The sequence below is a fragment of the Tachypleus tridentatus genome, chromosome 3, assembly GCF_004210375.1.
Source record: "Tachypleus tridentatus isolate NWPU-2018 chromosome 3, ASM421037v1, whole genome shotgun sequence".
NCBI lineage: Eukaryota > Metazoa > Arthropoda > Merostomata > Xiphosura > Limulidae > Tachypleus > Tachypleus tridentatus.
Genome location: NC_134827.1, coordinates 101,085,401 through 101,111,212, shown reverse-complemented (window position 1 = coordinate 101,111,212; position 25,812 = coordinate 101,085,401). Strand labels below are relative to the sequence as shown.

Here is a 25,812-nt window from a genome sequence, read left to right as displayed (position 1 = left end):
AAGTTACTGTATAGTTACATACACAGCTCATAATTACATTAAAATGTAAGTTACTGTATACTTACATACATAGCTCATAATTACATTAAAATGTAAGTTACTGTATAGTTACATACATAGCTCATAATTACATTAAAATGTAAGTTACTCTATAGTTACATACATAGCTCATAATTACATTAAAATGTAAGTTACAGTATAGTTACATACATAGCTCATAATTACATTAAAATGTAAGTTACTCTATAGTTACATACATAGCTCATAATTACATTAAAATGTAAGTTACTGTATAGTTACATACACAGCTCATAATTACATTAAAATGTAAGTTACTGTATAGTTACATACATAGCTCATAATTACATTAAAATGTAAGTTACTGTATAGTTACATACACAGCTCATAATTACATTAAAATGTAAGTTACTGTATAGTTACATACACAGCTCATAATTACGTTAAAATGTAAGTTATTGTATAGTTACATACACAGCTCATAATTACATTAAAATGTAAGTTACAGTATAGTTACATACATAGCTCATAATTACATTAAAATGTAAGTTACTGTATAGTTACATACATAGCTCATAATTACATTAAAATGTAACTTACTGTATAGTTACATACATAGCTCATAATTACATTAAAATGTAACTTACTGTATAGTTACATACATAGCTCATAATTACATTAAAATGTAAGTTGCTGTATAGTTACATACATAGCTCATAATTACATTAAAATATAAGTTACTGTATAGTTACATACATAGCTCATAATTACATTAAAATGTCAGTTACTGTATAGTTACATACATAGCTCATAATTACATTAAAATGTAAGTTATTGTATAGTTACATACATAGCTCTTTGAACACTCACATTTAATATTTTAATGTTCACTGACAGGTGATTATTAGTATGTAGTTTGCCGTTAGGTGTATTTTAAAGGGATGAAGGTCATCATGACATAGAAAACAAGTAGGATGGCACTTAGAAAGTTTGCTGCCTTATTATAGACTAATATAACACATAACATTTACGATGTTTTGTCACTGTTCAATTTATGAATTAAAACGACTAAATAAAATTACATATTTGGTGCTAATATGTTTTATTCAGTTCAATGTCTGTACTAACCGTTCCAATAGAACTTTGAGTTATTTTCTGACACTAAGCCAATCACATCATGAAACACATTCTAAACTAGTACAATTCGCAAACAAGGTAATGTTGTGTATGTAGGAAATGGTAGTCATTTCAATGTGTGTTGTTAATCTATGTAACAAAGATAGATTTCAGTTGTTTTTTCCTTGGTTACTTGCTTCAATTTGCAGTAAGAAGGCTTACGAATCACTTTTTCATCTCCTTGTCTGTTAAAAACCATAAGGATGAAACCGGAAGGAGATAACTTACACACGTCATCAGACAGCTTGCTTCTAATTGGTCGAAGAATTATGAGAATGGTTTGTTTGCTTGTAAAGGAAGTTCACGCTAAACTACTCAAGGGCAATTTACGTTAACCGTCGTTAATTTAGAAATGATTGAAGAGAACGAAAGAAGGCAGATAGTCAACACCGCTCACCGCCAACTCTTGAGATACTCTTTTACGAATGAAGAGTGAGATTCGGCGTCACATTATAACTCTGTCACAAAAGGAAGGACGAGATTGTTCGGTGACGAGATTGGAACCCACAAATTGCGAATCGAACGCCCTAACTACCAGGTCGTGCCAGGCATTTTAGTAGGTTTGTTGTATTTTTCAGATAATTAATAGTTTAATTATTTTTATAAATTATTAAACGATGTTACAAGTCATATATTTATTTTTTGGTCATACTGGACGAAACTTTTATATATTTATACAAAACTTATTAAGTTTATTTGACGATTTTTCATTCTTAATGACGAAAAAATTAATAATGACCAGTAATTTAACACAGAATGAGAATAATAAATTGAAATAAATTATAATAAATGGTTAGTCAGTCGTATGTAGAATAACAAAGTGTTATATGAAAATAAATATCATACTATAGCGAATTAATATATTTTTGATAATGCAGTTTCTACTTAGCTAAGAAAGAATCTGCTAGAGTCATTAAAATAATACAGTGGCCCCCAAGGTGCCCAGATCTCAACCCAATTGAGCAGATCTGGGATTTGACAGTCCAAAAACTTGACAAATCGAAAGTTACTTCCAAATAAACTTTATAGGAGTGTATTTGAGACATTTGAAGTAAAATTTCAAAATTTAGCACTTTCACTGAGTTGATGTTGTAGCAAATATGAAGTTTAATAAACTTCTGATGTTTCACCAGTGATTTACCTTCTATTGTTCTTTGAAAGTAGCCTGAAATCTAACACTTTCGACAGAAGTTTCGTTAATAACGTAAAAACAATGTGTTTACTTATGCATTTTTTCAGTTACAAAATACGCAATCACGAGAGGTGTTATTGTAAACACGTTGCCAAAGTTTGATGCTATAAAACTTTGAATTATTTCTTTCTATATTTGTGATGATTAACACCTTAAGTAAACATTTGTTCATAAAATTAAACTTAATCTTTTATTATTATTTACACGCAACCGACACAAGTTACTCTAACCCTAGCTGATATCACTATCTAACAGTACAAGTTACTCTAACCCTAGCTGATATCACTATCTAACAGTACAAGTTACTCTAACCCTAGCTGATGTCACGAACAATCAATACAAGTTACTCTAAATCTGTACAACATGCACTGAACTTAAAAAAATGTTAAGCCTATCTTTCTACTCATTTATATTAAAAAAACAAGTTTAACATAATTTTAGTGTATCAGCAAAGAAATCTGATAACTGAATCACATTTGGACGGTAGGTAAATTAAACAGAATACATGAACGTGTTACAACTGACGTAAGTAATCACGCAACTCGGTAAGCTTGTAATTAGACCTATGATTTTTTACAGTCATTTATTCTTATTATAGTACAATATTATAGGTACTACTGCTGAAGTAGGTCGAAGCTTGAAATTAAAACTCAATTTTGAATGGTAATGAAATGCTTTTGAAACATCCAGTTAAATTATATATTTCAAATATAAATGAACACTTTGACTAGTTTAGGCTTAAACTCTCTTGATGGTTTAGATATAATCAACCCTAATTACTCTACACATTGTCTATACGATTAAACATTAATACAAGATAAATTGTGTTCGTAACAACTAAATTATCTAACTGACATCATTTTTGTAATATTTAAAATACCTAAAAATAACGACTAATCTCTTTGTCACTAATAAACGAGTATTGAATTGCGCAGTTTTATTACTTAACTATACTTTTATATTAGGCAAAAAACAGTTAGGCCTACTTTTACACACTACATCGTGTTAAGTACACTGCATTAGTAGCCATTTACGTGAAACTTTAATCAAAGTTAGAACTGTCATTATATCATTCATTTACATACAGAATATAATCATAAAGGTTAAATTATGGGGTACATTGAACAAAGCAGAAGAGAAAAAACGTGTAATCCACTAGCCTATCTGACTTATTAAAAATTATGTTTCTTATACATTGACATTTCTTCGAACCTTTTACATTGTATGGTTATATAAATTTATCAATAAATTTAACTTTAAGATAATAATAATAATTATATATATATAGATAATTTTATGTGACGATCAATTGGTTTGAAGCATCTAAATGAATCGTAAATTGTTTGGAGCAGAAAGTATATACAAATATACCACAAACATCGTAGACGTGACGTTACACAACCTATATGATGTCTTTTGACCTTTGACGTTTCATGTCACAATAATAAAATAATACTACTAATTTAGGGTTTATTGAGCTATACTTATTGTATTTTAGTTTCGGGTGGTATTGAAAAAATCATGTTGAATCCTTAATGTGTTTCAGTCTTAAATAATATTGAAAAATCATAATTCATCTCCACTGCGTTTTAGTTTGAAGTAATAATAATATTGAAAAAAAACACGTTTAACCCTTACTGCATATTAGTTTGAAGTAATATTTAAAAAATCATGTTTAACCTTTAACTGCGTTTTAATTTGAAGTAAAATTGAAAAAATCATGTTGAACCCTTACTGTGTTTTAATTTCAAGTAATATTGGAAAAAATCATGTTGAACCATTACTGCGTTTTAGTTTCAAGTAATATTGAAAAACTCATGTTGAGCCCTTACTGTGTTTTCGTTTGTAGTAATATTGAAAAAATCATGTTGAACCTTATTGCGTTTTAGTTTGAAGTAATATTGAAAAAAATCATGTTGAATCCTTACTGCGTTTTCGTTTGAAGTAATATTGAAAAAATCATGTTGAACCTTCTTGCGTTTTAGTTTGAAGTAATATTGAAAAAAATCATGTTGAACCCTTACTGCATTTAGTTTGAATATTGAAAAAAATTATGTTGAACCCTTACTGTGTTTTAGTTTGAAGCATTATAGAAAAAATCATGTTGAATCCTTACTGCGTTTTAGTTTGAGGTAATATTAAAAAAATCATGTTGAACCCTTACTGTGTTTTAGTTTGAAGCATTATAGAAAAAATCATGTTGAATCCTTACTGCGTTTTAGTTTGAGGTAATATTAAAAAAATCATGTTGAACCCTTAGTGTGGTATAGTTTGAGGTAATATTGAAAAAATCATGTGGAACCCTTACTGCGTATTACTTTGAAGTAATATTGAAAAAATCACGTGAAACCCTTACTGCGTTTTAGTTTGAAGTAATATTGAAAAATAATCATGTTGAACCCTTATTGTGGTTTACTTTGAAGTAATATTAATATTGAAAAAATCATGTTTAACCCTTACTGTATTTTAGTTTGAAAGAATATTAAAAAATCATATTGAACCTTTACTGTGGTTTAGTTTGAGGTGATATTGAAAAAATCATGTTGAACCCTTACTGTGGTTTAGTTTGAGGTAATATTGAAAAAGTCATATTGAACCCTTACTGCATTTTAGTTTGAAGTAATATTGAAAAAATCATATTGAACCCTTACTACATTTTAGTTTGAAGTAATATTAAAAAATCATGTTGAACTCTTACTGTGTTTTAGTTTCAAGTAATATTGAAAAAAGCATGAACCCCTACTGTGGTTTAATTTGAAGTAATATTGAAAAAAATCATGTTGAACTCTTACTGTTTTAGTCTGAAGTAATATTGAAAAAATCATATAGAACCCTTACTGTGTTTTAGTTTGAAGTAATATTGAAAAAAACCATGTTGAACCCTTACTGTGTTTTAGTTTGAGGTAATATAGAAAAAATCATGTTGCATCCTTACTACGTTTTAATTTGAAGTAATATTGAAAAAATCATGTTGAACCCTTACTGCGTTTTAGTTTCAAGTAATATTGAAACAATCATGTTGAACCCTTACTGCGTTTTAATTCAAAGTAATATTGAAAAAATCATGTTGAACCCTTACGGCATTTTAGTTTGAAGCAATATTGAAATAAGCATGAACCCCTACTGTGGTTTAATTTGAAGTAATATTGAAAAAAATCATGTTGAACTCTTACTGTGTTTTAGTTTGAAATAATAATGAAAAAAATCTTGTTGAACCCTTACTGCGTTTTAGTTTAAAGTAATATCGAAAAAAATCATGTTGAACTCTTCCTGTGTTTTAGTTTGAAGATTGACAAAATCATGTTGAACCCTTATTGTGGTTTAGTTTGAAGTAATATTGAAAAACTCGTGTTTAACCATTACTGCGATTTAGTTTAAAGTAATATTGAAAAAATCGTGTTGAACCCTTAGTGTGATATAGTTTAAGGTAATATTGAAAAAAATCATGTGGAACCCTTACTGCGTATTACTTTGAGGTAATATTGAAAAAATCATGTTGAACCCTTACTGTGTTTCAGTTTGAAGTAATATTGAAAAAAAATCATGTTGAACCCTTACTGTGGTTCAGTTTGAAGTAACATTGAAAAAAATCATGTTGATCCCTTACTGTGGTTCAGTTTAAAGTAACATTAAAAAGAATAATTTTGAACCCCTTGAGTATTTCACAAAAACAAGCAATAAGCTTAGTGTATAACCGTAATAATATACAGCATTGACGAAACGTTTTTCCATATGGTACTAATAGTGGTACTAATACTTGTACTAATAAGTTTAGAAGGGGATTGTAAATTACAGTGGTTAAAACGAGTTACTTTAGAATCATTATTATTATATATATATATATATATATATAATTATTGTATATATTCAAAGTAACGATATTATATGCCGGATGCAAGGTTGAACACCACGATTAATAATATGTGATAGTCAGGCTCGAAATTTTGGAGTCGATTACCTAATGAAAGTAAATATTCAACAACAATATATATGTTTAAAACTTTAATGAAATATATCTTATAAGCAAATTAGAATTGGCTGAATCTTATTGTGCGAGATGCAAGTCTGTTATTGTTAAGTTTGTGTGTGTTATACACGAGATCGTTTGATGTAAATTATTAGACACTTTGTTAAATTGAAGATGATATCAGAAGGTCGATACTTTGTTTTTCTGTACTTTATTTTAATTAAAGTTTTAATATCCATACCAGCTGTGCTGATAATACATATTCTTAGATTGTATGTTTCTTCCCAGCATGTACTGATTTATAGAAAATATTAAATTGTATTTCGTGTGTATCCATACTTCAGTACTTAATAATATGTGTCAAAAAAGCGCTCGCCCTTTCAGCCGTGGGGGCGTTATAATGGTACGCTCAATCCCATTATTCGTTGGTTAGAGAGTAGCCCAAGAGTTGACAGTGGGTGATGATGATTAGCTGTCTTCCCTCTAGTCTTACACTGCTAAATTACGGACGGCTGGCGCAGATAGCCCTTAAGTAGCTTTGCGCGAAATTCAAAACAAATAAACAAACAAAAAAGCGTTTACTTTTTAACGTGAACGTATCCCATGATTCACAACTAAAACATGTTTAGGGTGAGCTCGTACTTTCTGCATGTAATCTTAGTTTTTACTAAATTAAATGGTATGACAAATTAAGGGTGATTTCATCCCCTATCTGCAGAAAACGGGTATAAATACGATTAGCAATTTTTTAAAGACTGAAAATACACCATTAAATACATCTCAGTAATTGTTTAAAGTGGGATATTCTAAGGAGCAACGTTCCTGAACGGTTTTGACATTGAATTACTACCTTGGTTTAACCTGTTGACTGCCAAGTATTTCAGCTGATACAGCAACTCCGAACCAAGTTCAAAATACAACTCTAATGCTTCTCCATTTTGTAAACTTTCTCGTGACGCCATTTTGGATCGAAAGTGAAACAATATGTAAGTAGGTCAAGTGCATGTATGGTGCTGACATCTGGCGTTGAAGTTAGGTATTATTGAGAACGAATTAACTCGTCCGTGGCACTGTGTTACCGATCGGCACTGAACACGTTAAAGAACTTAATATGTTATACGGAAACTATACTCTTCAAAACAAAAAACGCAAAAGAGATATTTTTGTTATTTTAACGAGAAATATATGTAATAACGTTACAAATTCAGAGTATGTGATGTTACACGTGTTAAGGCACTGATTGTCAGACCAAAATGACAATAAAAGTTGTGCACTTTGAAAACGGAGGAAAACATCGGATTTTTCGCCAAAACGCATGCGTGTCCAATAAATTTGTTTGAGAGATCTGCAAGTGCAACATGTGCAAAATCCCTATAAAAGTGGCGGGTTCTCGGTTTCCATAGCTCAGTGTTAAGCCACCGACACGCAATACAGTTACGCCAAGACTGATTGAAGCAAAACGCAACAACACCATTGGTCGCTTGGAAGCAGACGAATCTCGATCAGATGTTGCCAGAGCTGTGAATGTCCACCCAAGCACCATCACAAGGCTATGGAATCGTCACCAACAACATGGAGCAACTCGTGACCGTCCACGATCTGGCAGACCTCGTGTAACCACGCCCGCACAAGATCGCAACATCCGGTTACGTCACCTTCAGGATAGGACCACCACTGCGACGTCTACTGCCTCAACCATACCAGGGCTGCGTAGGATTTCCGATCAGACTGTACGCAACCGTCGACGAGATTCTTAGGCCCCATGTGCAACCCATCATGGTGAACGTCAACGACGTTTTTCAACATGACAACGCCCGTCCTCACACAGCCCGACTCACCATTGTCTTCTTGAAACACCACAACATCAACGTTCTTCCCTGGCCCTCCAGATCACCAGATTTAAATCCCATCGAACATCTTTGGTACGAGTTGGACCGACGTCTGTGACGGCGACAACCTAAACCGCAGACTCTATCTCAGCTTGCAGCAGCTTTGCAGGCTGAGTGGACAGCCATTCCACAGGATGTTATTAGTCATCTCATCGCTTCCATGGGCATACCAAACAGTTATTGATGCTCACGGGGGGCATACTCGTTATTGACGTTGAGTGACGTTAAACTTCAACTAGTGAGCGTGGACTTCGCCTTTGCAGACTTTAGACTTCAGCAGTGAATGTGCAAAGTTTCACACATGTCATACAGAACTACCCAGAATAAACTTGTTGATAATTTGTCTCATATTTTGCCTTTTGCGTTTCTCTTTTTGAAGAGTATATGTGCAGTTTTATCTTTTCCAGAAAACAGCTATCTTTATATTAGTAAGTCGTAATTTTTAACGCCATGCAGAGCTCAAAGAAATCAGTAACTTAATGAATCTTCATTGAAACAAACCTAGTTCGACTGTAGTAATGCTGTTTCTGAAAGGGAAAAGAATTAAAATATTTGACGTCATTTCAAGACATTCTACGTCACTGAATTATTAAATGTCGACATAAGGTTTTAATTGGTCTGTAAAATCAATCTGCTTCTGAAACAGACCTGTAATGTTTTCCGATTTTAACTTTAGATTTATAATTAAAATGTTACAGCGCTAGTGATTAAGTGCTCTAGAAGAACCGAAATATTAAGTAAAAATGTTAATTTTGAAGACTTTGTGTTTACATTAATACAAGACCTTAAAATGTTAAGTGTCGAAGAACTTTTTTATTTTTCTCCCTTTTTAAGTACAGTTTATTTAGGGTTGAAGATAGAGTAATGAACCGTCATCCAGTAGGTTATTTATTATACATAAATGTTTGTTTTTCCTTTTTTTTCTAGCGAAAGCATGTAAACACTTTAATTAGAAAAATCTTTCTCCATTATGCTTACTTCCACGCATTGAAATCAAAACAAACTCTCTAACTGGTTATTATTTTCTTGTTTCTTTGATTTCGCGCAAAGATATTTTAGGGATATCTGCGTTATTCGTCCTCAAGGCGGCTAGATAATACCATCATCCATAATCTTTTGGGCTACTCTGCTCAAACCGAATAGTGAGTGAGATTTGACCGTCATTCTTATTACACACCTAAAGCCTCAAAGCGGGGAGTACGATTTTCTTTTTGGTAGTAACAGGATGCGAACCATAAAGTGTCGATCTGCAGCCCAGCACGCTAACCTCTGGGCCACACTCAGTGCTGACTGTCTATTCTACCTCTTCTTTTGTGGTAACATTTTTACACAGAACAGAATGTGTAACAAAAACCAACAGCAACGTTTACGTTTTCAACAATTCGAGTCTCTGTGAGAACTACTGTTTAATTTCCTGCCTCAAATTATATCCAGGACTTTAGTATTAATATCACATTAGACTAAAGGGAATGATACTGAGACCTTTCGTTATTAAGCCTAATAATACAAAAGTGCCATCTGTGCTTAGCCCACTATGGGTATCAAAACCCGAAATATAGCAGGCATTGAAAACTGAAATTACTGGCCGTTTAATTGAAGTACTTAATTAATAGCAATAAATACTTAAAGCATTATGATCTTTAGTATAAAGTGGTTCAGTCCAGCATCTCCTGTAATCATTCTTAAGCTTCGATATTAACCCTTAAATTAACATAAACCATTCACTATGGTAGAGTTGGGGGTGGAGTCCACTTAGTTGTATCATGGTTAGTATTTTTTTATTACAATACTCAGTGTAAAGAACTGACTTAAAACAAATTAGATTAAATTACTCACTCAGTAAGTGTTATACACAGGGCCACCTACCCAGTGGGATCAAATTACTCACTCAGTAAGTGTTATACACAGGACCACCTACCCAGTGGGATCAAATTACTCACTCAGTAAGTGTTATACACAGGGCCACCTACCCAGTGGGATCAAATTACTCACTCAGTAAGTGTTATAGACAGAGCCACCTACCCAGTGGGATCAAATTACTCACTCAGTAAGTGTTATTCTCAAGGCCACCTACCCAGTGGGATCAAATTACTCACTCAGTAAGTGTTATTCTCAAGGCCACCTACCCAGTGGGATCAAATTACTCACTCAGTAAGTGTTATACACAGGGCCACCTACCCAGTGGGATCAAATTACTCACTCAGTAAGTGTTATACACAGGGCCACCTACCCAGTGGGATCAAATTACTCACTCAGTAAGTGTTATACACAGGGCCACCTACCCAGTGGGATCAAATTACTCACTCAGTAAATGTTATACACAGGACCACCTACCCAGTGGTTACAGGCAATATTAAAGACATTCTAATTTCAATTTCTTTGTGTATCTCGTATGTCATTAGTGACACCATAAGCAACATAATAATGGTTCCATAAGCTACTTGGTGCATAACAGTTCATAGAACATGTTTAAAGTTTTCATGGAATCCGTGGTAGTTGTAAGGAGAAACTACATGAGTGTGACAGAAGCCATTAATAATGTGTAGTTTTTGCACAATGAGATTGGGTGAAACATTCTGGATGCCAACACTATAGAGCACGTGACTGCATAATTAGTTTCTCTATGGATTATAAGTTAAGACGTATACACACACACACACACATATATATATATTATACCAGCTGCATTGGATATGCAAACTGAATGTCCTAATCCATACATTTTTTTTATCCTGTAAAGTAAAGAATAGATGTTCCAAGAATACTGAACTTTAACTCGTGTAATAACTCGTCTAATTCTGAACTAGAAGGAAGGGAGTTGGTCAGCAACACCCACCGCCAACCTTTTGTACGATCGATTAGAAAAATTAGACTGTCAATCTTATAATGCAGCCATGACTGTGACCCAAACCTTAGTCTCTCGGATTCATAGTCCAGCACGTGTTAACCAACAGTCCTCGTCCCACTGTCCTGAAAGTCCTCATTTCCGATAAACAATAAGTTTTATAGCAAATTCTATATCATTAGACAGTCAACATTTGCAACACCAAGTAGCCATTTTGACTCACCTGTGTATCCTATCACGTTTGCTTTGGTTATATATGTCAAAAGCAGTCATCATGGAAGGAATCCTGAAAATGTATATCTTCAATCGCCGGCTCCTCAACTAAGAAACAGTTTTATAGCAGCTCAAACATGGCCGACACACGTCCGTGCAGTAATTTATAATTAAAGAGTAATTCAAAGCACCGAGGATCGGTAATCTTAAGTTTTTCAGTCACATCAGGTAATGGCTGTTTTCCATAATCTCTGGATGGCGTTAATGTTTCATGTGTGCGTCTGTGTGTGACAGAGAAGCATTTTAATTACGTTTGGCCGCTAAATGATAAAAGATTGCTCAAGCGATGAACAGTGTTGTTGATGTATGACATTTCTTTTATCTGCAGACTTCCTACGCTTTACAGTGTTTTGTAAAGTTTACTAAAACGTCGAAGGTTAATACCGGTTGCAACAACAAGTGTTTAAGTGAAATGTATTAATTACAGGCGAAAAGATATCAACACGGTTCGAACATTTTTAGCGATGTAACAAGTTTTATTCTTTATATACATACCAGAAACGTAAATTATATTTTAACAAACAGACGGCTAGAGTGTGTTTATAAATGCCTACTGTGTCTCTTCGATAACCACTACATTGAATGTGTCCCATGCTGTGACAGTGGTAAGTCTTCGGATTTATAACACTAAAATCAGCGGTTCGATTCCCCTCGATGGACACAGCAGATAGCTCGATGTGACTTTGCTATAAGAAAATACAAAAAAAATAACGAATGTTCTTTTCGAGGAGGCCCGGCATGGCCAGGTGGTTGGGGCGTTCGACTGGAAATCTGAGAATGAGAAATAGGTTCGAGTCCTCGTTACTCCAAACTTGCCGTTTCAGCTGTAGAAGCGTTATGATATGACGATTAATCACACTATTGGCGATGATTGGTGATGACTAGCTGCCTTCCCTGAAGTTTCATACCACTAGATCAGGGACGGCGAGCACAGGGAGTTCTCCAAAAACAAACGAACTTTTTGAGGAGGTTGGCGTTTAAAATACTTTCTATTAAAATACCATTTCATATTCATTTCTTAATGGAGTATTCAAGGCAGTAACTTTATTCGTACCACTAACGTTAAGGCCTACCAGAACATCTAACAAGTTCACTCTTTAATACCTTGTTTTAAATCAACAAGTAACAAGATAAAGCGACACCGAACTGCGTAATTTATTGTCAGTAAAAGTCAAATTGAACACGTAGTTTCAAGCTTTCTGTCCTTCATCGACGTAATAATGGTATTTCTTGACGTCATATCTCAATCTCACGTTTCTTTAGAAACGTCATCAAGGGAGATTTAATGCGTTGTTTTTCGAAAACAGTTTCGTAATTTTCATTGATGTAACACATATTTGTTAGCATTATGGCTTAATGACATCATTCCTTGTCAGACGTCCGCTAACGTTATCACAAAGGGGCTAGTTATTGTAGTTTTTGAGAAGAATCTTTGGTGAAAATTAAGAACTCTTATGTTTTATTCTTACGTAAAAAACTGAATAATTTGTATATAATTTTGTTATCAAAACAACCTATTTGAACAAGCATATGTTAACAGAGTTTTAGTGGACTGTCTATTCATGTTTGATTTACATTCCTCTGTTGTCCAATCATGTAAGATTTAGATTTCTTTGTTGTCCAATCGTAATAGGCTTACTCTCCTCTGTTATCCAATCGTGTTAGGTTTACACTCCTGTATTGTCCAATCATGTTACAGTTTCTCTTCTCTGCTGTACAATCATGTTAGGATTACCCTCTCTTGAAATACTCGCTTAAAAATGGCTTCAGAGCAACTTGCTAAGTTATAACGTCATTTTCTTGTACAAAAATCTGATAAAACATTTGACATGTGCCAAAACAGCCAAATTAAAATAAAGGGGCCAGCTATAATAAAGATGTGATATCCAAAAGAGCAAACTCTGTAAACTGCAATGTAAAAGGTGGTAAATTAAATAATATACTTTTATTTCTATTGCAAGTAAAACAAGTAGAAACATTAACATGAAAAAAGAAAGCAATGTTTTCCTATTTTTTGTTGTTTGACTTTTATAATATTAGGTTGAGGAATAATTCGTGAGCGTTTTTAAATAATTTCATTCAAGCATTACATGCAAGACTATACAATACTTCAATGTATGAACACATTACACCCAAAACATTTATTATGATACTTTATTTCATGTAATACCTAGGTATATAGTATGCATTGTTTTAAACGAAATTGCAAGAAATTAAATGCGAAAAGCAGATGGTGTCGAAAATGCTCGATTTTGTCCACTTGACATTCCATTTAATGAGCTGAAAATGAAAGCAAAAATTAAAGACACATGAAAATCAAACACACCATCTATTAGAGCAAAAAATTATCTACCAAATGACATGAAATATTTTGCGAAAGCGTTTCATTTATGAATATATTTTGTTAACTTGAAAAAACGCTCACGAATTATTCCTCAACCCAATACTTCAATACAGGGCTTGGACTTTTATTTGACTTTCATAATACTTCAATACAGGGTTTGGACTTTTATTTGACTTTAATAATACTTCAATACAGGGTTTGGACTTTTGTTTGACTTTTATAATACTTCAATACAGGGTTTGGACTTTTGTTTGACTTTTATAATACTTCAATACAGGGTTTGGACTTTTGTTTGACTTTTATAATACTTCAATACAGGATTTGGACTTTTGTTTGACTTTTATAATTAATACTTCAATACAGGGTTTGGACTTTTGTTTGACTTTTATAATACTTCAATACAGGGTTTGGACTTTTATTCTAGCTTCACTGTTTTTTGCGCATGCCAAATGTTTCGCAGGGTGTTACAACGTATTTGTTGTTAGTATAATTTTGAACAGCACAATATCTGAGTTTCTTGAAAATTGCGGCCCGACATGGCCAGGTGGGTTAAGGCGTTCGACTCGTAATCTGAGGGTTGCGGGTTCGAATCCCGGTCGCATCAAACATGCTCGCCCTTTCACCCGTGGGGGCGTTATAATGTTATGGTCATTCCCACTATTTGTTGGTAAAAAAGTAGCCCAAGAGTTAGCAGTGGGTGGTGATGACTAGCTGCCTTCCCTCTTGTCTTACACTGCTAAATTAGGGACGGCTAGCGTAGATAGCCCTTGTGTAGCTTGGCGCGAAATTAAAAAACAACAACAACAAATCTTCTGTTATTTTGACTTTTCAAGTGCCTCAAGGTTGTTCAAAGTCTATATCTGCGTATACTGAATAAGTGAGATTTGTCCAGACTTTCCCCTAATATATTTACTGAACTTACTATAGCTAAAACATCAGGAAGAACTGTTTTAGTACGTTAGGTTATGCAGTATCAGTTAGATTCCTCTAGCCGTTTTCCTAACAACGTTATACAGTACACCTAGATACTTTTAACATGGAAACTAATATTTTTGCTTATTTAAGAGTCCTATTAGAAAACTGCGACATTTGTTCTGTATGTTTAAAGATGTTAGGTGCTTTTTGTACTGATCGATCACGTGTTTTTTTTGGTTAACTAAAGTTATTAAGAAACCGATGTCTCACGTGTCTTTTTTATTTTTACTAAGTTAAGAAAATCGGCTTAACTTTTTATCTCGATGGAAAAGAGAAATAAAATATAAGGGGAACCTAGAAACTTTTTTACCATACAACAACTATTATACGTATTAATTTACTATTTTAAAATGAATTAAAAAAGGCAATTCCGACTGAAATGAGTTCGAAACCCCTGAAGGAAGTTTTTAATATAAAACAGCTCTGTACTCCACTACTTCATTAAACTTTTTCAACTGTCCATAAGTACGCCCCCGCCTCTCCCCATAAGTGCGGGGTGCTCCCAGCAAAAATTTGGGTGGGTGGAGGGTCTGACAAATCTAAGATAACCAGCAAGGGGAATTAATGTAGTTAGAACACTGAGCCTAGCCGTGGCCACTTCAGTCGTCAGTTTTAAACTAATGGCTCTAACCATCATTAAAACCATAAACAAATATTTATAGGAATTATTGATATACGTGGTACAGTTCATATAAAAACATACCAGAAGCAATTTGTTTCGTGTGGTACTTTTTTGTTTTTACTATATGTTATACCTCTTCAACAACAAGAACAGGGATTCTACCTTGATTGTTGACTTCTCTTAATCTGAAATACATCTAAACATTTTAAGTTGATGTGTTATAATAATGGTGTTATGGTCTTCAGAAAACAAAAACAGTGTTATTCCACCATTTGAAACAGCTGTGGTAATAACAATAAATAATGTTTACAGCCACTGTTGTTCTGGCAACAGCAGAGATCAACTCAGTCTTATTTTTATATTAGTTGTCATAGTATTCTGTAATTACTGACTATGAACCTGTGGTTCTGTATGTATAATCACTGAAACTTAACCCAGTCGTGAATTTGGTCACCATCCTTCGAGAATTTACCACACTGGAATATTATGCGTTACTCTGGTGATGTCTCATCTTTTGCATGGAGAATCACAAACTTCGTTCACATAAATATGTATCAAGGAGCGTATTCATCAAAAAATGTTTTCGAGTCCTGAGCTCAAGAGCGCGAGAATTTGAGGGGCGCATCTAAGGGATAAAAATTTCAATATTTTTTCTTTTTAATTTCAAAATAAATTTAATGAAAACAGTTTTCGTCCGGTTCACTCACTGCGATTTACTTTATTTGTGTTTTTGTGTCGGTAGGTAATTTTCCTGACGAATCAATTGAGAAGAAGGGGGCCCATCTGAAATTGTTGGCCTAGATCGCCACTTAAACTTAATACGCTAGTGAATATATTAGAAAAAAAACAACTAAATTTGAAGTAAGGAACTGAAATATTCGATATTTTTCTGACTTAATACATTTACATTAATTACAAGGACAATCAGAATGATTGGCTCGTCGTTCCTTTTTGAGACCACGTGCGTTTCTATTGGATGGCCCGGCATGGCCAAGTGCGTTAAGGCGTTCAACTCGTCATCCGAGGGTCGCGGGTTCGAATCCCGGTCGCACCAAACATGCTCGCCCTTTCAGCCGTAGGGGCGTTATAATGTGACGGTCAATCCCACTATTTGTTGGTAAAAGAGTAGCCCAAGAGTTGGCGGTGGGTGGTGATGACTAGCTGCCTTCCCTCTAGTCTCACACTGCTAAATTAGGGACGGCTAGCGCAGATAGCCCTCGAGTAGCTTTGCGCGAAATTCAAAACAAACAAACAAACAAACTGATGTTTTAGGGGGTATCCAACGAAAATGTTTTTCTTCTTTTACAAGCATGACGTTAGTGATTTCCCTCGGTGGACTCAGCAGAGAGCCCAATGTGGCTTTACTATAAGAAAAAACACACAAACACGCGTTAGTGACATTACGTTTATAATGTCTAGGTAATGTATTATTCGTAATCCTAGACATTTGATTTATCGAAAGTACTTTAAACAGTTTTTGCAGTTGGTTTTAATAATTCACGCGCTATACAACCTATAGTCAACAAAATTACGAATTTTGAAACTATAAAACACTTATTGTGTCTAGCAGGTTTATCTAAACAGTTTACTTTAATGAGATGAGTAATCACTTTGCACTTAATAGCGAAATTTTGTTACCTTCAGGCTAGCCCTAATGATACAAGTAACTCTGTAATGAAAGCAATTTCATGCACGAGTTGTTTACCATCAATCCATGCTGTGATGAAGTAAATTATGCTTTCATTTCTCTTTTGCTGTTTTTTTCATAACACAATATTTCTCTGCAGTTGCAAGATATTAATAACGGATAGCAATATCTAGTCTTAAAATTTATTAAAGAAGGAAACGCACACGTACTTAATTATGTTCACCCAGATATACTGAGTGAAAGCATATTACACTCTACATGAATGTGCAACAGTAGCTTGACCAACAAATATTTATAAGCATAATATAGAGAAGATGCTATTTACTACTGTGTTAGCATAATTTGCTTCCGTTCACAGGTAACAGAAAATATTACTTCCGCCCACTGGTGGCTTATCGATAGGCTTCGACACTTATAATGTTGAAATTAGGGATTCGATTCTCCGCAATGAACAGCACAGAGCAGATAACCCATTGGTAGCTTTGCGCTGAAACAAATAAACAGAAGTATAATTTACGGTTTCGCACGAGACTTCTTCCAAGCGGTCATTTCGGTTCCTAAGAAATGGAACTTGGAACATTTTGGTATTATAGTTAGACTCAGACTTGGCTGCCCCGATTATTGCACTTTTTTTTAGGAATTTTGCCCAAGAAAAGGGTTTTAACCCTGAAATAGTACGTTTCCACTCTTTACCGTCCACAGTTAGTTGTATTTACCACCCTAACTATTTGTTTGGCAAATGAAAACTGTCAGACAATGGACGTAGACTACCTTGTTTTAGAAATATTTGCCCCAGAATGGGGATAAAAACGCCCTAAAATTTGACATATTTCTACTTTCTTTACACAGGATGTCAGAAAAGTCTGTAATCGCACGAAATTTACAGCTTTGTTTTAAATTTCAGACACGTTACTAGTTATGGTGCCGTCGAAACATGAGAAGGTCGAGTCAGTCCGGCTGTTAAGCGAAACCTGTTTCGGATTACAAGAACATCACGTGTAACACATTCTGTAAAACTGGTTGAAGTGCCCACGGTTCCAGACTTGTTGGACATCCTAACACTTCAGGTTTCCATTACCCGCAATTTCCTGGTTTGATTTTCGTTTTTATAAGGTAACTGGAAATTGTTCGACAGTAGAGATTGGTTCCTTGTTTTAGGCTTCTTGACCAAGAAAGAAGATAAAAACACCTTAAAAGGGCACACACACCCATTTTGTTAGAGACTTTTGGCTTCGAACTTAAAGACAAAAGTATTCAATTAGTTTAATGAGCCCGTTTTTCCTTTCAGAAATCATGGTATCCAATTACAATCTAATGAAGTCAGTAGAAACTTAATAACAAATGAAAGACAGTGTTAGCTAACTTAATCCTTTAGTAAATGTTTACTTCCTTAAGAAGTGCCCCCTGCTGGCACAGCGGTAAGTCTAAGGATTTACAACGCTAAAATCAAGGGTTCGATTTCCCTCGGTGGGCTCAGCAGATAGCCCGATGTGGCTTTGCTATAAGAAAACACACACTCTTTAATCTTTAAAAGCCCACCGAGGGAAATCGAACCTCTGATTTTAGCGTTGTAAATCCGTAGACCTACCGCTATCCAAGCGGGGAATCTTAGGGAGTATCCTTAGCTAGTTGTATTAGAAAAAAGATTTGAAAGTTTGATACTCACTTTGTGAAGGAACGTGTTTAAGCTACAATGTGAATACATGTCCTACATGATCATGCTAAAAGATGTAACTTAAGCCTAAATTATAATAATAAAGCATCAATTAATTTTAATTGATCTGTAAATCTTCGTGTGTCCTTTACTTGTCAAATCATCTCATATGGTGATATATATACACACACAGACATATACATACAGATATCTTAAATAAAAACAAAATTAATGATATGTGAACATTATATGACATATATACCCAAAGATTACACAGTCAAGTGTGTTCGTATAAAAGGTTTAGAAATTCCTGGATAGTCGCAGTTAAAATCGAAACTTAAGCATAGTAATAACACGGATCTGCGAATTTAAACCTTATAAAAATTGTTTTGGTTTTAATAACATATTTTTCCACAATTCAGCAACGTGGGTTTCGAAAATAATATTGATTTTTTTCATCACGTAAGGGGCTCGGCATGGCCAGATGGGTTAAAGCGTTCGACTCATAATCTGAGGGTCGCGGGTTCGAATCCCGCTCACATCAAATAACGCCCTTTCTGCCGTGGGGGCGTTATAATGTTATGGTCAATCCCACTATTCGTTGGTAAACGAGTAGCCCAAGAGTTGGCGGTGGGTGGTGATGACTAGCTGCCTTCCCTCTAGTCTTGCACTGCTAAATTAGGGATGGCTACCGCAGATAGCCCTCGTGTAGCTTTGCGTAAAATTCAAAAACAAACAAACAAACATTACGTAAGGAGTTTTTTTACAAATCGAGAAGAAGTAAATTATTTCATTTACAACAATAACATTTTTTTATTATTGTTATGTTTGTTAATAAATATACAAACAAACCAAATATAATGTAAGAAAACTGATGTCAAATGAATATCTATCCTCATTCAACCTGATGTTTCTGTGAAATCTTTGTCTTTCAGTCTAAAAACTGTGTTGTGGTCTTTCATGTATTGCACCTGGAGCATCTCATTTAAAGGTCAGCAGTAATCAGCCATCATGCTGATGTTTCACCTTCCCTCATACATTCTCTCCATTACCCTGATGTCTTGATGAAACGTTTTCCCTTGTTATTTGCTGATGGTATCCAGATTTTCAGTTATTGATTATTGTCGATATGTAAGTGTAAGAATTGAATTTTCAAGCTCATATTTCAACCAAACTCTTTGAATTTATTAATCATTTTATTGACAATATGTTTATAATTTGGGTCATTGTTGTTTCCTGAAACATTTGTCAATAACATCTTAAAAGGCAATCTATGATTCTTTTTCAGTTTTCCTCATTCTCCTTTCAAACTTTTAAACTGAAGTCAATTTTTTAATATGAGGCCCAACAAAAATCCCTTCTGTTTTGCTTCCGAAAAAGTTGAGAATTGTCCATATAGATACTTTGGAGAGTCACCTTCTTTGTTTCAATAAAACTTTCTTGTTCAGTGGTTTTCAATCCTGGTATCAGGCTGATTCTGTGTGACCATCACTTCTTTATCCAGTGTTGATTTCGTGCCCTCCTGTACCATTCACATGCAAAAAAACATGGAAACTTTGTATAACTAGACTTTTGACACAACAATATGCAGTTTTTGCGGGTTTTTTTATTAAGAAGAATTTCGAACTTTTCGTACGTTTCCTTCAATTGAACCGAATGATCAAAAGGAGCAGATGCATATATATGTTAACATTTTGAAGTAGAACACTTTTAGACTTCTTCTGGAGGAACCAATGAGCAATTGTCAGTCATTCAGTTCATAGACTGCAGCTCTTAGCAAGGTATGAATTTAGCAATATTGTTGCAATAAACCAGTGAATCTTATTGAAAAAAGTATGGTATAAATTCTTTTTCATGATTTATGTACCAGTAAAATGATGTCCCTGGAGAAAATAAGTTCTTAGTCCAAAGTCTGGACCCCAAAATATCTGAAGAATCCTTTGGAAGGTCCAAACCTTTTACAAAATCAGTTCACCTTCTGTGAAAAGTTTTGGTTTTTCATGTTTCATGTTGAAAGCAATCCTTATCATAATGTCTACTGACATCAGGATCAGATGAAACTGTATGAAGAGTCTCTGGTGAAGTAGGTACAAGTCCATGTGTAATAGGTTTTACAACAGACTCAAGGTTCAGATAACAAATTTTCTTTTTATTCGAGTTTTGTAGCCTTGTACGTTTCATGAGCAAAAACAACATTCATCTCTGTGGTTTCTAGGCTTACGCCAAACCTTTGAAATTCCAAAAGGCAAAGACTTTTCCTTATTTTCAGTCCACTCTCTGAACTCTTCGACACAAACGGTTCAAAATTTGTGCGAAACCCACAATTTGTCTCGGATTCACTATACAGGAATTACTGGAGAGCATGTAAAAATAAAACCATTGCAGGCCTGTGTTACCTGTTGCCTAGACGATCGTAACTAAAAACACGAGTACAAAATTACCGCTTGCTCAGATAATCGCAGCTAAACTCCAAACGAAGACTCACAAACTACTGTTGTCTGGGTAACCCAACTAAAATCAAAACATAATAATTAAGTGTTGCCCATATGACCTGACCGTCCGATGCCCAAATAATTACTGCTAAAACCTAGATAGCTTTGTTGATACTCGAACGTGCATGTACATAACCATAAATAACCAAGACATTAAATGAAACATTTCTAGTTATGACATCACTTAAGTTTAAGTTAGTGAATGTTCTCGTTGTTAAACAACAACAACAGAAGTGTTCCGGCCTTCTTCAGATTTGTAGCTGCTTACTGAAAGAGGTCCAATTGATTACCTGTGACATTAGTAACTGTAAGATTAAACAAATGGCCAACTGAAGCCTAATTTTAAAAAGTGATTATACACTTGATTCAGATCACTTTCGTTAACGACGAATACTTTGTATTTCCTTAATTACCAGAGGTAAGTAAAGATAGAAAGGATTAATCCATTAGCATCTTTATAGTATCCAAATCAATCCTAACAAGGCCTTACGAAGAGACAAACTAGCCAGGATCAAATCACCCCTAACAAGGCCTCATGAAGAGACAAGCTTGTCACGAGCAGAAGAGGTCAACTGAACTTTATAAGTTGATTTAAACCAAAAACAAGAAACATTAACCCACATACTACGATTTAAATGATTTAACTAATCAATGGGTGGTAATAATTTATGTACCACCAGAGGGAAATAAATATTAATTGAAACGCCTACAAGTGTTACCTTTAAAAAACAAACACAAGTAATCGTTAAATTCCGTCCCCCGCTAATACAGCGGTAATTCTATGGATTTACAATGCTAAAATAAGATGTTCGATTCCCCTCGGTGGATTCAGCAGATAGCCCGATATGGCTTTGTTAAAAGAAAACACATACACACACACCCGTTAAATTCCATCGGCTTTATAATCTTGCAAGAGATAAAAGGTACCTACATATTTGAAATATAATTAATTCAGCCATATATTAAGGTTGCACGTAGAATACAAGTGTTAGGTTCTCAGTCGTAAATCCTTAATCTAATTGTAAAATCTTCTTTTGTTCTTATATAGACGGTCCGGGTGTGGCTGCATTGGCTAGCATGTCCAAACTGTGAATCTGAAGAGTCAAATGTTAAGGTTACATGTGAGATGAAAATGCTGAGTCTACTGAGGGGAATCGAACCATGATTTTAGCGTTGTAAATCCGTAGGCTTATCGCTGTATCAGCGGGAAACCGGGGTATGGTCTAGCGGTCAACGTACTCAGACGATGAGTTCGAGGATTCCCGGTTCAAGTTGCTTCAAAAAAACTGCACTTTTCATGATGAAGCCGAGGAATCCCACTGTTCGATTAGATGGGAATATCCCAAGAGTTGGCAGTAAATGCTGTTAATTAGCTGTCATCCCCTAAGCTTATATGTTCAAAGTTAGGAACAGGTATGTACAGATAACCCTTGACCCTTTGTGCAGTTTGGCGCGAATAATTCTAAAATAACAACAATAACGAAGTTTATAAGATATCATTATGGTACGAAAGTTAAATAATACATTTGGTGTTCGGTTTCGTTGATTTGCTAGTTATTAAGCCTAAAGCTGGACAAAATACAGCTGGTATCAAAACTCTATTTTCAATGTTATGAGTAAGACTTATCAACGAGCCACAAATTAGAAGCCAGTGTCTGGTGTTTTCATAACGTACGACATTTTGTGAGACACATTTTCAGATGACAATATCAAAGAACCTAAATGCTCAGTTGAATTAAGTTCTAAATCAAAACTTCTGACCAGAAAGAGAACAGCCAGCCAGCAAAACCCGTCAATGACATTGCTTCTACTAAATGGACAGCAAGATTGATCGTTAGAGTTATAAAGACTCTAATGACCTATCGTCCAGAACGTGTTTTGTGGCATACTGCAACTGGAAACTTGGATTTTCCTTCCATAACCAGATAGGCTATCAATAAAACTATGTCCGGCCACAAATTAAAAGATTGGGTACTACAATCGATTATAAATAAAATAATTCTCAATCACGTTCTTTTCATATTAGTTCAACGTTCATAATTTTAACACATTTAGCAGAATAGAAATCCCCTGGGATCAAAAGCACTCGACTAGCCATCTGCTTCTCGCGGGATCAAATCGCTATTGCCCAATAGGTTTGCCCGAAAATCGCCGATAATACATTGGCATCCAAGGTGCCCCAACGGTCGTTGGAAGCCTCGAGACTCAATAAAAAAATTAATTAGAAAACAAATTAACTAAGGTGATATTAACATTGTATCTTTATTAAACACATTTGTACACCCTCATCAACCTCTTAAATTTATCAAAAATAATTAGTTCATATTAGTTTTAATGAAATTATAGAATCATATTCATTGTCATCACTTTTTCTCTTAGAACATAAAAAAATATTATTACTTGGACTCTAAAAGGCTGCAACAAATATGTACTAAATTTTTAATGTATTTGAATACTTAATTTTATAGGTAGTAAACTGGAGTTAAGACCATATTATATTTACTATATATTATATAGGAGTTTCCCTTCAAGTGTGGCCCGGCATGGCCAAGCGCGTTAAGGTGTGCGACTCGTAATCCGAGGTTCGCGGGTTCGCATCCCCGTCGCGCCAAAAATGTTCGCCCTTTCAGCCGTGGGGACGTTATAAAGTTACGATCAATCCCACTATTCGTTGGTAAAAGAGCAGCCCAAGAGTTGGCGGTGGGTGGTGATGAATAGCTGCCTTCCCTCTAGTCTTACACTGCTAAATTAGGGACGGCTAGCGCAGATAGCCCTCGTGTAGCTTTGTGCGAAATTCAAAAATAAACAATTTATAACGCGACCTCAGCTGAAACTTCGAAGCGAATTCAACGACACCAGGTTTCGAAATATGGACTCTACATGGTGCAGCCCGTCACGCAAAGTCTTTAGTCCATGCCAGGCCACAGTTCACAGTAGCTGAGAAGAATTGTGAACTTCTCACGGAATCGAAGATTCACTCGATTGTATAGTTATATCTAGAAATTAAAAACTCGCATGATTTCGTACAGTTGCTCATGAACATGGGGACGGAAAGGTTTGTAAGCCTTCTTGTTTTCTCTGTTAAGCAAAATGTGTGGTTTATATGCCTGAATGCAAAATAAGGGAATATCTAATGCTTTGATGAAACATCTATTCAGTAGATGAAAGAATTCTATCACTTTATAGGAACTGAGCTGAGGGGTTTAGTACTTTTAAGTGGATTTTATTCAATGATGAAATATTAAGGATGAAAGAACTGTTAGTTTTGTAATTATTTTTATAATTATATAATTTGAGAAACATCCCTTAATTTAATGTCAGTTTCCTTCAATTTTCCTGGTCTGTTTATTCTCTGATGAACTGTTTTTTAGCAGGAGCGCGGCCTAAGTATTAGCATATCGAATTAGCGATATGAGGCTTTCAGGCGCGAAACGTGGTGCTGTATAAATGTTTGGCCCCGCATGGCCAAGCGTGTTAAGGCGTGCGACTCGTAATCTGAGGGTCGCGGGTTCGCATCCCCGTCGCGCCAAACATGCTCGCCCTTTCAGCCGTGGGGGCGTTATAATGTGACGTTCAATCCCACTATTCGTTGGTAAAAGAGTAGCCCAAGAATTCGCGGCAGGTGGTGATGACTATCTGCCTTCCCTCTAGTCTTACACTACTAAATTAGGGACGGCTAGCAGAGATATCCCTCGAGTAGCTTTGTGCGAAATTCAAAAAGCAAACAAACAAACAAACCTTCATCTGTGGATGCGTTATAAGAGTAACGCTGAAGTCAATTATTTCATTAACAATAGCCAATTCAAGCGGCTTGTGCTGTCGACTTGTTGCCTTCCTTCTTCTGGACCGCAATCCGTAATTAAAGAAAACTATGCCTGAATTATATATAAATACACGTATCTGTCGTGAGTGTTAAGCCTATTCTGTGTCGTTCTGGAGAACAAACAATATATTTTTCTTTTGATTGACTTAATGATGTTGTTTTTGGTTGTTTTTTTTTTCCTTATATGTAACATTTATTTTTCAGTTTAAGTAGCAGATAAAAACCTACAGCACTTAAAATAGTTTAATGTGTTGACAAATCAATAACTTATATCCATAAAATAGCGACGAATATATTTTCAACTATTACCAATAAAATGTATTTGTATGTAATGGAGCAACACCACATCGGACAACCTGCTGTGTCCAATGTGGGGAATCGAACCCCGAATCAGATCCAGAGTTACATCCACGGGGATCCCACTCAGCAGTCGATACACGCAGATATTTTAATATTTTAGTTTATAAAGTCCATAATAGGGGTTTAAAATAATAAATTATTTATTAAAATAAAAAAAAATTTCACGTTAGTAAATATTAGATAATGAAAAACATCTGTCCTGTTTCGACATATTTATGTCACTCGTTAAACTGACTTCCTTCATCAGTTTAATATGCCTCGTTTAAACTGTATATTAATAAATGTAATATTGCAACATCCTTAGGCCATATTAATCAAACAAGTATCGGTGTTAATCTGGAAGTTAATGTAACCTCTTATTTAAGAAAATAAAAGGCGATGCGAAAAATGCATTAAAAATTGAATAATTTAATATAATTTTAAAATATGTTGGCCTGTAATAAACACAGGGAACGTGAGACAGAATTTTCTAAACTAATAGATTTTCCGCCAATTTTATTTTGTTCACAGAAATCAAAGGTAAAACATAATTGT

General features: G+C 34.7%; 1 protein-coding gene across 2 annotated transcripts in view; it reads left to right on the top strand.

Annotated features, from left to right (window-relative positions):
* The window catches only part of LOC143246143 (uncharacterized), a 65,417-nt gene that overhangs the window by 29,149 nt on the left and 10,456 nt on the right, over window positions 1-25,812 (top strand). The window contains exon 3 of one of the 2 annotated variants that reach the window (XM_076492356.1): window positions 17,854-18,619. The exons of the other annotated variant lie outside the window; for it this stretch is intronic. Coding sequence (XP_076348471.1) covers window positions 17,854-17,887 — 34 coding nt within the window. The 3' untranslated portion in view covers window positions 17,888-18,619. Of the gene's footprint in view, window positions 1-17,853; window positions 18,620-25,812 lie in introns of those variants that run through there. 2 annotated transcript variants of the gene reach the window in all.